General features: G+C 40.0%; 1 protein-coding gene across 1 annotated transcript in view; it reads right to left on the reverse strand.

Moving 5' to 3' along the window:
* Positions 1–12,729, reverse strand: part of cemip (cell migration inducing hyaluronidase 1) — a 121,172-nt gene that overhangs the window by 36,423 nt on the left and 72,020 nt on the right. The window contains exons 3-8 of the mRNA XM_058077488.2: positions 9,017–9,154; positions 6,642–6,780; positions 6,007–6,243; positions 5,634–5,813; positions 2,808–2,878; positions 1,836–1,931 (exon numbers count right to left, since the gene is read on the reverse strand). Coding sequence (XP_057933471.2) covers positions 1,836–1,931; positions 2,808–2,878; positions 5,634–5,813; positions 6,007–6,243; positions 6,642–6,780; positions 9,017–9,154 — 861 coding nt within the window. The remainder of the gene's footprint in view (positions 1–1,835; positions 1,932–2,807; positions 2,879–5,633; positions 5,814–6,006; positions 6,244–6,641; positions 6,781–9,016; positions 9,155–12,729) is intronic.

Here is a 12,729-nt window from a genome sequence, read left to right on the forward strand (position 1 = left end):
GCCTTAACCTGCCACGGTTAAGGTCAGTGTTCATGACTCAACAACGGCTTGCATGGCAGAGTTCCAAGACCAAAACCACCACTGAACAAAAATAACATTAATGTTTGTCTCAATTTTGCCAGAAAAGATCTTGATAATGGGCGGCACGGCGGTCTAGTGGTTAGCACGCAGGCCTCACAGCTAGGAGACCAGGGTTCAATTCCACCCTCGGCCATCTCTGTGTTTGCATGTTCTCCCCGTGCATGCGTGGGTTTTCTCCGGGTACTCCGGTTTCCTCCCACATTCCAAAAACATGCTAGGTTAATTAATGCTAGGTAATTGGCGACTCCAAATTGTCCATAGGACAATTTATGATATGATATGATTTAGGATATGAATGTGAATGGTTGTTTGTCCATATGTGCCCTGTGATTGGCTGGCGTACCTTGGGGCGAGGGTGTACCCCACCTCTCGCCCCAAGACAGATAGGATAGGCTCAAGCACCCCCGCGACCCTCGTGAGGAAAAAGCGGTAGAAAATGAATGAATGAATGAAGATCTTGTAATAATCAAGAAGACCATTGGGGAAAATACTGTATGGTCTGACGGGATCAAAGTTGGACTTTTTGGAAGGTGTGTGTCCCATTACATCTGGCATAAAAGCAATGTCACTTTTCAAAAAAGAACATCATAACAACGGTAAAATATGGTGGTGGTAGTGTGATGGTGTGGGGCTGTTTTGCCGCTTCATGACCTGGAAGACTTGCTGTGATAAATGGAACCATGAATTCTGATGCCTGGCCATCTGTTTGGGACCTTAAGCTGAAAACCAACTTAGGTTTTGCAGCAGGACAATGACCCAAAACACACCAGCAGGTCTGAATGGCTGAAGAAAAACTAAATTAAGACTTGGGAGTGACTTAGTCAAAGTCCTGACTTGAGACTCATTGTGAGAGACTCACTGCAAGTTATTGCAAATGCTTGATTGCAGTTGTTGCTGCTAAGAATGGTCCGACCAGTTATTAGGTTACGGGGAAGTTTCAATGTATTGTCATTGACCAATATTTAAATTTGTTTGGCGATCTGAAACATTTCAGTGTGATACCAGGAAGAACACTTTTTCACACCACTGTATTTAGGAGAGTGCAAGGTTTTGTTTGCCACTATTGTTCACAAACTTAACATTGTAGAGCTGCAACTCATGACTGGATGGATTAAAGTGAAGCTTGTTGTTTCGATCAATCCAGTAATGGGTTAGACCCTAGACAGGCCAAATCAATATAAAGAAAACACAAACAGTTAGTGGTTTGAAGAGGCAAAAGAGGCAAAAATGTCCTAAGTTAAAGCTGATCAGTGTGAATTTTGCCTATAACACAAATATACGTAATAGGTATGCTTTCATGGATGATTATGGGAATTAAAGAATAAACACATTTAAGAGACTCACGTTGAGGATGTTTACACTTTTAAATCCAAAAATGATTAATCAAAGGCCAAAATAGTTGTTGATTAATAGGAACTGACATGGTCCATGATTAAACACTGCAAAAAAAATAATTTTGACTCCCTTCTCAGCTGTTTAGTCAGCAATTTTGGAGAAATGTGTCACATATAGTGCTATTTTATATTTGTCTAAGCCGGGTATGTTGAGTAAAGTTTTGTCTGGGAAGTGTGTGGGTGGGTTTTCTACTTCCAAACGCCTAATTATGGCAACGATCAGCACAAAATGGCAGGACTTAAAGATTTTTTCAAGTGGTTAATTCAAGGCAGTCTATGCACCAACAAACAGTAGGCATTCAGTCTCTGGGATGCATTTGGATCCAAGCAAAGGTTTGCATGAAAGTGTGAAAGTGCTACCTTGCATCCACTGGCTGCTGGCCGTCACAGTGAAATGCTCCGCTTTGCTCAGTTGAAAAAGACGAGAGCTTCTGGCCTCTGAGGAGGCTTTTGTCCCTGTGGATACAAACAAAAATATTAAGAGTCATATTCTAACAAAAAAGAAATAAAAAAGAGGAATAAAAATGTATATTATGAGGACAAATAAATAAATAATAATAATTCATTCATTCATTTTTTACCGCTTATCCTCACAAGGGTATGCTGGAGCCTATCCCAGCTGTCTTCGGACGAGAGGCGGGATACACCCTGGACTGGTCGCCAGCCAATCAGAGGGCACATATAGACAAACAACCATTCACACTCACATTCATACCTATGGACAATTTGGAGTGGCCAATTAACCTAGCATGTTTTTGGAATGTGGGAGGAAACCGGAGTACCCGGAGAAAACCCACGCATGCACGGGGAGAACATGCAAACTCCACACAGAGATGGCCGAGGGTGGGATTGAACTTAGGTCTCCTAGCTGTGAGGTCTGCATGCTAACCACTCGGCCGTCGTGCAGCCCAAATAAATAATAATAATGAGAATAATAATAATAACAATAATATAATAATAATAATGCAAAAAAGTTATTTTTATTTTAAATAAATACATAAGTATATTATGTAATATAATAATTATAATTCATATGGTAAACAAATGTCAAAATCATGAGAAGAAAATGTACAAGGGGAAAGGTGAATAAAGACAAAAAAGCCACAATTTGATGTCAATCAAATTAATAAAATACATAATTTTAGTAGTATTTCACCTTTATCACAAAGCTGAAGTGCAATTATGTATATGTGTAATGTATAATGTGAAATATGTATAACGTCTTAGCATATCATCCCTCCATTTTTCAGTATGTGGCCCTTGCTGGAAAAAGTTTGGACACCCCTGATCGATCATTAAATGCAAGGCAAGCAACACAGTATAGGTTCCTACCTTGATAGACAGCATGATCTTCCACAGCAGAAGACACGTTTCCTTTCACCACAATAAAAGACCATGGATGTCTGAGGAGGACAAGGGACATAGAAACAGAAATGTAGGAATTTATGGTATGAATTTCTGTGTGGAAATTGCAAAATTCTGGGACAAGGAAAATTGACATCTTGATTATTTAGTACAATGGTTCCCCTTTTTGAGATGAAATTATTTTCAGTCACTGCAGTGGTCACATTTACAGTTGGCGAATATACCGAGCCACCAAGAATAAACAAATAAAACATTTTTTTCCTGCTGTACAACGAACCGCACAGCTGCCTGCTGCAGCGCGTCTGCACACTATGACAGTGCAGCACATTTTTAGAGCTTCACCGTGTTGTGGGTCGCAGGAGGGGACATCCCAGAGGATTCATGACGCATGTTGCGTGTAGCACAGGTGGTCAAAACGCCGCTATGATAGGGAAGATGTAAAAAAAAAAGAGAATGCGAGAGAACGTACTGCAGGAAATACACTGCTAATAGTATAGAGAGCAGCACTGGTAATGTGATGATGCCCATGTTTGCATGACAGACAAGGACGAGTATGAAAAGTGGATCGTTTTTTTATGAGCTTGTTGGGTATCATGAAAACATGTCTGAGCCTGGTGATGTCATAATGCAAATTAGATGAGTGAATTTACTCCCATCACAAACTTTGGGGTCATACTGATAATATTTCTCATTTACAGTATCCACCATAACCCAAGGGGGTGCATCCCCAGTTTGAAAACCACTGAATTATACAAAGTGGGAATTTTTAGGGGACTGTGTCAAACATAAAGTCATTGCATTCTGAATGTGGGGAATATTTTGATGTAGGATTGGTTGACAAGTCGTTGAACATCAAAAATAGATGAATTTGGATGCATAATAACATTTCTACAGATTGGAATTATTTCATGAAGAAGCATTGTTCTGAGGGGAGTAAACTCAAGTCAACATCACAATGTCTGGTGAACGTTGGCTTACTAAAGAGCCTGAGGGTGTGCCACAAATGACAAAGCCTATCTCAGCATGGCAGCTGTGTTGGTGTGTTAGCCAGCAGGGTGGGGAGAGAATGAAACAAAAGTCATTAGGCAGAAACCCCTCTGTCGCTTTGCCATCACTCCCATCTCATTACGCCACCACCATGGAGCAGAGTGCAAATTGGAAACTCTAATCCGAAGCCTTGCTTACTCTTTCCGTGTTTATGAAAGCATCTTCCTGGAAAACGTTACACACTTTAGTCTGAAATTACAAAATGTGTGCACGTGTACACAGTCTGGAATGTAAGTGTTGATCTCCTCCTAATTTTGTCAGTTTACGTCCTATAAAAACAAGCATATAATAGAAATAATAGATAAAGTCCATCATTTCATTTCATGTTGTTCCTGTCATAGTTTAATACATTCATTCCTTCATTCATTTTCTACCGCTTATCCTCACAAAGTTCGTGGGGGTGCTGGAGTCTATCCCAGCTGTCTTCGGGCGAGAGGCGGGGTACACCCTGGACTGGTGGCCAGCCAATAACAGGGCACATATAGACAAACAACCATTCACACTCACATTCGTACCTATGGACAATTTGGAGTCACCAATTAACCTAGCATGTTTTTGGAATGTGGGAGGAAACCGGAGTAAACCGGAGAAAACCCACGCATGCACGGGGAGAACATGCAAACTCCACACAGAGATGGCCGAGGGGTGGAATTGAACCCTGGTCTCCTAGCTGTGAGGTCTGCGCGCTAACCACGCGACCGCCGTGCAGCCCTAGTTTTATACAATACATCATAAATACGATCAATCACATTGCCGTAATGTACGTATGTTTTAACAAGGTGTTGACAATCTTCCCCTAGCTAGTTCGATGCTAAATCGCTAATGCTAGCACAACACTGGACTTCAAACACGGTCATCACATTGACAGCCCGTCAATAGCAGCTGTAACTCCAATCTTACAGGGTCAGGCAAAATTATCTTACACATCTGTAGGTTAAATAAAAGGCAAATAAAGTAAAGAAACAAAAAAATTTTATTTTTTAACAGTACATACAATGCCATTTTGCTTTGTTTCTTTACAATGCCATTGTTTTTCATTTCTTTGTCAGTTGCTGCCATGAATTGGACTGGTGAGCATCGCGCTTTCATTGCGGAAACGTTTATCAAAACAAACGAATCTGTAACTGCAACACGAGTGTTCCGTTTGTACTTCAATCTTGGTATTGAAACCAAAAATCAACCAGCCGACTTACTTCGCACCGCCAGAAGTGATTAAATTTTTAAAACATAACAGAATGGTATTATATGGACTTTTTGAAAATAAAAACACTAAATAAAAACACTTTATTTGCCTTTTATTTAACCAACAATGCCAAGGTAGCACTGTATATGGCAATAAAAACAATAGCTGCACTGCTCCAGTCTCTGGCAGGCCATGGAATCCGTGATAAGTCAAACACAACAACAGTAGATACAAATACCTTTGGTCTTGCCACAAGAGCCATCTTCCAGGTCTTTGAAGCTGACTTTACCAATCTAAATACTCTTTTATTTCTCTATTTCTGCTTCAATCAAACTTCTGTTAATGTGCCATTAACGCGTCAACTTTGACAGCCCTAAGTCTAACCAGAAAAATCAAAAGAGCAAATACTGAAGTTCATAATAATATACCACCTATATCACAAAGCTGAGATGCTGTTTTTCTTGAAATATACGTCTCGGCATGTGTGTTGCATCCTTTCATTTTTTAGTACTGGCCAAACCCCCCTGTCATAGATCTTTGAATTATTTATGTCATGGGCTTACCTAAATCCTAAACTTCCGATGTGCTGACTGCCAAGTTTGGTGATGATCCTTTTGGCCGAGTCCTCTAAGTTGTTTGAGGCCTCATCACTGACCACCATGGCGACGATGAGGCCCGTCTCCACGTCGTCGACATACTTTGCAAGCCGATGACTCTCCTCCTTGCTGCGATACGTGTCAAATCTACGGGTTGTGAAATCAAAGTTACTGTGGATACAATGTCTGGAGGTTTTCTTAGATGTTACACAACCCGTTATTTAGAGATACAGGGTTTTCACTGGGGCTATCAAAATTAACACAATGAATTTCATTAACATTTGAACGCAATACAGAACACTCAGGGATCTTTAGCACTCGGCTTTGCATCCCGTCTCACCTGTCGTCTCTCAAAACCTCCCCATTCTTGGGGTCAACGACGTGGACAATCATGCCTCGGTTCCCCCAGCTCCTCTCAAACAGGTACTTGTTTTGCTTGCTCTCTCCAGGGTGAAGGGTTTTGTTAAGAAAAGTCCATGACAGCTTCTTGGCCCCGTGGATCTCCAAAGAACCCCCAGTCCCCACGCCGATGTACTTGCGGCCAAAGTAGGTGTGCTCCTGATCACTGTCATCTGACCTGAGAGCAGCAGTGTGCAGATATGTTCTTATGAATAATAAAATCAGCAACACAGAAGGAGAAAACTAATATAGTAGAAAACATGTTTTTTTCTGCACTGGTGTATAATGTGAATGTGTATTAATTATAGAAAGAAGGTTAAATAGGCAAACAACCATTCAAATTCACATACTTATGGACAATTGAGAATCTCAAATTAACCGAGTATGCATATTTTTGGAACGTAAGAGGAAGTCGGAGTACCCGGAGAGAAACCACTCCAAAGGAGTGAATGAAAATTTTATTTTGGTCTTCGTGCCTTATGTGGCAAAAAAAGAAATACAAATGAATACATAATAAACACTGTATATACATATTTGATACAAATCTTGTATTTGCATGTTTTCAATGTAGTTTACCTTCCAAACAGTGAAATGGTGAGGTTGCCCTTGTACGGACAATCTGGGCTTCCAATGTGCAATGCCCCTTTGTTCCCAATAAGAATGTGTTTTGTTCGAAGAAGAATGGGCCGGTTGGTGTCAGCAATCACCAGCTTTCCTGCACAGGTGGGAGACACAAATAAAGAGAGAAAAGATGGAGAGGTCGCATTGAAGCCTTCTGGCACAGTTTTCATGCTCCGGTGCTCACAGACACCTTCTGTTTCCTACCCTTCCTATCCTATTTGTCCCCTCTACCACAGGAGCTCCACAGTACTCCACAGTACAGGCGTAGGTCTTGTTTTTGCCACATTAGCCTCTTTGATCACCAGGAAACAGACCCTTGCATTTTGCACATTTCATGACATAATAGCACAAATCTTCACTTTGAAGAACATCTTCTATGAAGGTGCTTGCCGCTTAAACGGAGCAGAAAGCTTTGAAATCATCGAAGAAAACACAAGACAACTAATCCCCTTTTTTGTGAGAGACAAAGACTCATGACGACTCTTCGTTATGTACTCTAGCACGGGTGTGTGCAATGCCATTTATCCAGGAAATATTCCACTGAGTAAACAAAACATGAAGCATTTGTGTAGGAATTGAACTGCACTGAAATACTGTACCAAAACATGTTACAGATTAAATCAGATTAATTCGTTTTCAAATTAATTAGTCATGATTAATCACCATGTCTCACTATGTCTGAAACATGCCCATTTTTACTGTATTTTTATTGAAAGACAAATTATAGTGAAGGATTATGTATATTTGTATGTACTAACAGCTCCAAAATTTTAATCAAATTAAGAAATAGCACACATGTCTGAAAATCCCTGTACCTAACATTCATTCATTCATTTTCTACCGCTTTTTCCTCAATTCTCACCTGAAGTCAGCTGGGATAGCCTCCAGCATACCCCCGCGAATCTACTGAGGATACGCGGCATAGAAGATGGATGGATGAATGGATGATTCCTTTAATAGCAGGTTACTTGAACCAGACCTGAACTGTTTTATTATGAGCAATGAGGAGTTGCGTTCAAAACCTCCACTCGTTTAACATGACTTCACATGTTTTGAGTGAATTTTATGGGATTTCCCAGCATCGTTAAATGTGATAAAATATACTGAGAGTTAAGGGTTTAAAGGTGAGGGACAAGAACATCCACTTATTTACTTATATCCACTTATTGTTTTTTTTTTTTTTTTTTGCATTTCTGTTTTATACCGGGGTCACCAACCTTTTTGAAACAGTTACTTCTTGGGTCCTGATGAATGCAAAGGGCTACCAGTTGATACACACTTCTAAAATAGACAATTTGCCTTTAACTATATCTTATTGTGAATAATTAATGATATTCGTCAACCCTACTGCAATGCTTATAAAGCTAGCAGTTAGCAACATAACATCTCAGTTATAAGCAGCACACTAAACACACTGAAATCGCATGCTAGCAATAGCACAAATTAGTGGCAATGGCTAACTTAGCTCAGCAGTTAGCGACCAGCTCTGCACCTGAATCCCAACACACTCCAATATGACGGTGCAAAAAGCGTCTAGTATTGAAAGAATGAGAAATAACCAGGTTATTCGCGTTAAGCGCACATTATTAGTTGAACATGAAATGTTACGACAACTCTCACATCTACGCGACTGCCCTGGTGCATTCAGGTGCCCATCTCGTGTCATAAACGGGAGTGCGTTTAATCATGTTCACTTAAAGCAGCAAAAGACAATAGACACAAGTAAACCGGTCTTTCGTACAAATATTTAAAATATTTTAAAATATATTGTCCTTTCCTGTTTACATGTAATTGTGATTTAAACAAGAATAACAACGAAAAAAATGAGATGCAGCTCGCAGGTTGTTGTGATGTTCGGGGTGTCAGTGAAAGCATCTCGAGATCTGTTTAGTGAGGAAGTGTTCCGATGACGAACGAAGTAGACGTGTTTATGTTTACAGTTGAGATACATAAATAGTGTATGAATTGCACTGTTGTTGATGTGTTCAGCTCAGAATAATGTTATAAAGAGACGACAGAGTCTGCGTGACTCTGTGGGGAGATACACTGTGTCGCCGTCTGTCCTCATAACAGAGCGGTGGCTTGTCATGATGCGCATGCGTTAATTACTCAAAAAAATAATAATTACGCAATTAATGAAATAAATTAGTTGCTGTTAATGCGTTATGACATTTTCACAGCCCTAATAAAATATGTATGTAACATGTTATATGTAGTATATATGTGTATACAGTATAACATAATATTATATGTTTGAGTAACATGCTGTATGTGAATTAACTTCAGAATTCACACCATTATGGGAATATGTTATTATTGTTTATTCTTACCTCCATTTTGGATCTCAATGGAGTGTACGGTAGCAGAAGTGGTGAGGAGAACCTTCCTGCCGTAACCAATGACGACACGATGATGCTCACTATGTCCAGGCATCCATGGCTTTAGTCCTGGCTCTTTGTCTGGACACACTGAAAGAAACAACAAGAAAAAACTAAATTCACTTCTAAAAAACTGATTCTGTGCAACGGGAAATCTGTTGGTAGATGTAAAGTTCAAATGATTAAAAGATAATAGAAGTAAAATCATCTGTTTTAAGTTTATTTAAATTGTGGATCACTACAAATAGGATTTGTTTTAGTAGTACACATTGAGTAAAAAGAAATTACATATAGAAACATTGATGCATAAATACATGATGATAATAGAAAAATACTTCAAGATCATCACATCGCAGGCCTACGAATCGTAATCAGCCACCCCTTGTTCTAACACGAGTTCTTCTGGAGCACTGCTAAAAAGTACTGCCAAAAAAACAGCAATCAAAAACATAACAAGTATGAATTTGAACAGCATGTGGTTAGGAAATTATTTCACATAGATAAGCTTAATTATACTAAACTCAATTATAATTCCTTTAAAAAGCGTCATGCTTGTTCTGTTATCTGAAGTGACAGTTTTATTCCAGTCATGTACTTAACAAAGAAAAAAAAATAATTACATCGGATTTAATATTTCCATCAGCCAAGATTGCTTGAGCACATATTCTTAAGTTTGCTTATCACATCCTATTACAGAGATGTGGGGACACATTGTGGAGGTCGCATAAATATCATCGTAGCTACATTGTTATTCAAAACAAGCATCCGCAACAGCAGCCGTTTGAACAGTGTGACGGCCTGCCACAAATGCATTTGGATGGCCACAAATACATTTGGTGCTACCTGTTGGCCAGTGACTTGCGGTGAGCTTCATGGCTGGTGAAGCAATGACCCCTATTCACAATTCACAATCCTTATGTTAAACAACAAAACAAAAACAAGTTAGTATGAGTTAGCTAACAATGCACATCATGTGTGCTAAAGCCCTAACCAAAAACGGCAACAGTGTCCATTTACATAACTGACTGTATTTTAACCAAGCTACAGCGGTACTGTTGTTGTAGCAGCTAACACAAAAAAAATCGATTTATCTGTCAGAGGAACACAACAACTCGGTAGCCGCTCGTCTCAGCATAAATCCCAGATGGAACAGACAGAAGAGTAGATACCTAGCTCTCCATTTCGCGATGGAGACTCAACAAGATACTTGTTTACTGTCAGCATTTTTTACCTAAGGACTGGAGCATACGTCTTGTGCTGGAAGACAAAGGCATCCCAATTAAGGTGGAAAATAATCGACATTAATTGATGTCCAGCAGTTGAAGTTCTTTTGTTAATCCTCTTCTCTTGAATTTTCACAGTAGCTGTTGTTTTGCAGCCCTGGTGGCGTGGCCGACGTTGAGCCTAAGTACTGTACGTATTATGTCATGTTCTCTGATTGGCTTATTGCTGCCAGTGTACGTATTACGTTGCTGTGTCAGCGGGAAATGGGACAGTCAATCAAGCGGAGCGCTTACTCAAGTAGCACAACATTTTTACAGACTTTTAAGAGCATTAAGCCTTCATTCATTTATTCATTCATTCATTTTCTACCGATTTTCCTCACAAGGGTTGCGGGGGGTGCTGGTGCCTATCCCAGCTGTCTTCGGACGAGAGGCGGGTTACACCCTGGACTGGTGGCCAGCCAATCACAGGGCACATATAGACAAACAACCATTCACACTCACATTCATACCTATGGACAATTTGGAGTGGCCAATTAACCTAGCATGTTTTTGGAATGTGGGAGGAAACCGGAGTACCCGGAGAAAACCCACGCATGCACGGGGAGAACATGCAAACTCCACACAGAGATGGCCGAGGGTTGAATTGAACCCTGATCTCCTAGCTGTGAGGTCTGCGCGCTAACCACTCGACCGCCAATTAACTTCCATAAACAAGGGATTATTCCACTCACTTGTCTTCCTTACAATTCCATACACATACAGCAATGATGCAAATCACACAATGACATCATTTACATCATTAGGGCGTCTGCAGCCAAATATTATTCACAAATATGATCGACCAAATCATAGAAAGGATTTATTCTCAGAATGCACATACACGGTGTGCATTATGGTTATTTTAAATATTGCTCAAAATATAATAGGTCTGCTTTCATGGATGGCTCGAGAAATTAAAAATATTCACATTTGAGAGGTGAAAGATGGCAAACATGGAGGCTGCGCCGGGTGAGTTACGCCGCTATATGTGACTAGATTGTGGATGCTTGGGCTAAGGTATGTGCTTTAACTGTTGTTCGATCATTGCTCAACAGCCACCTCACAACAAAACTGACTCCGACAATGATGAGAGGGACCCCGGCATGTATTAGGGCGAAAGAATATCTGCAAATCTGGGGGGAATCTTGAATGCTGAATCGTGATTGTGTAGAGATCCACTGTACTTTTATTCCTGGTGGATGGAACATCATCCTTAACTGCAATATTGTGCGCATGGAAACGTGGTCACTGTGACCGACAAGCCTAATTGAAGTGTATTATTGTGTTAGTGTCTTTCGACAAGAGTTTCTATCTTGTCCTCAATGTGTATGATGGTTATCTCATTCCCTGCAGCCAGATGGCTCTATCAGTGACATCCACTGGTTGCGGATCTCAAATAGATTTTCCAGTGGATTAACGCAGATTGATAAGAGGCAAGAAGCAATGGGATAGATTCTGCCGTCTGCTGTGAGTAATGGCTGCTGGACCAAGGGTGCTGGCATCCTCTGATTGGAACATTCTGCCATACATGAGGCAGATCCGTCTCAAGACACAGTCAATCTATCATTACCTTCTCAGAGATCCAATACATTTTAGCTGCTTAGAAGAGATCAGTTTGTACATCTTTGTGTCCAAACCTAAGATATGCTAAGTAGTTAAATACGTTTCAAGAAAAAAATGCATCTCAGCTTTGTGATATAGGTGAAAAATCACATTTTTTAGTATGAGCCATTCCAAGCACATTGGGCATCATTGTTCTGATGATAATACTTTTTCAGAAGTCTTTCCATTGAAGAACATGAGGCAGGATGGGATGTTGAAAAGCTGTGAAGTTGAGAGATGAGCTAGTACAGTCGCAAGGCTGACTCCATGTGCACAACTGATGTCCTTCAATGGGAAAATTGGATTTCGTTTTTGTGCGTGTCCTTTTATTAGAGAGGCAAAGCGTGAAAGTGTCTCCTGTAAATGTGAAGTTGACTTACAAAAGACTCCTATGGCCGTGTGTTGTCATTGACATTCATGTCCATCCTCTGCTGAGGTGAAAGGCAAATGTCATACAATGCCTGCTACCAACATGCTTGTCTCTTGGAACTGCTGTTTATTATTGTTTTTGTATGTACAGTGTTGTGCTGATTTCTTTTGTTTGCATGTTTGTCACACTTAAATGTTTAAATCATCAAACAAATTGAAATATTAGTACATACACACCTTCCAAAAAGTTCAACTTTTTTCTCGTCAGACCACAGACTATTTTCCCAAAGGTCTTGGGGATCATTAAAATTGTTTTGGCAAAATTGAGACAAGCCTATAATGTTTTTTTTTTGTTCAGGAGTAGTTTTTGTCTTCTTTCATTTTTGTCCGTTGCCTTTCTTATCGTGGAGACATGACCACGGACCTTAA

This window comes from Doryrhamphus excisus, linkage group LG1 (genome assembly GCF_037039965.1).
Source record: "Doryrhamphus excisus strain RoL-2023G ecotype Guam linkage group LG1, RoL_Dexc_Guam_v1.1, whole genome shotgun sequence".
NCBI lineage: Eukaryota > Metazoa > Chordata > Actinopteri > Syngnathiformes > Syngnathidae > Doryrhamphus > Doryrhamphus excisus.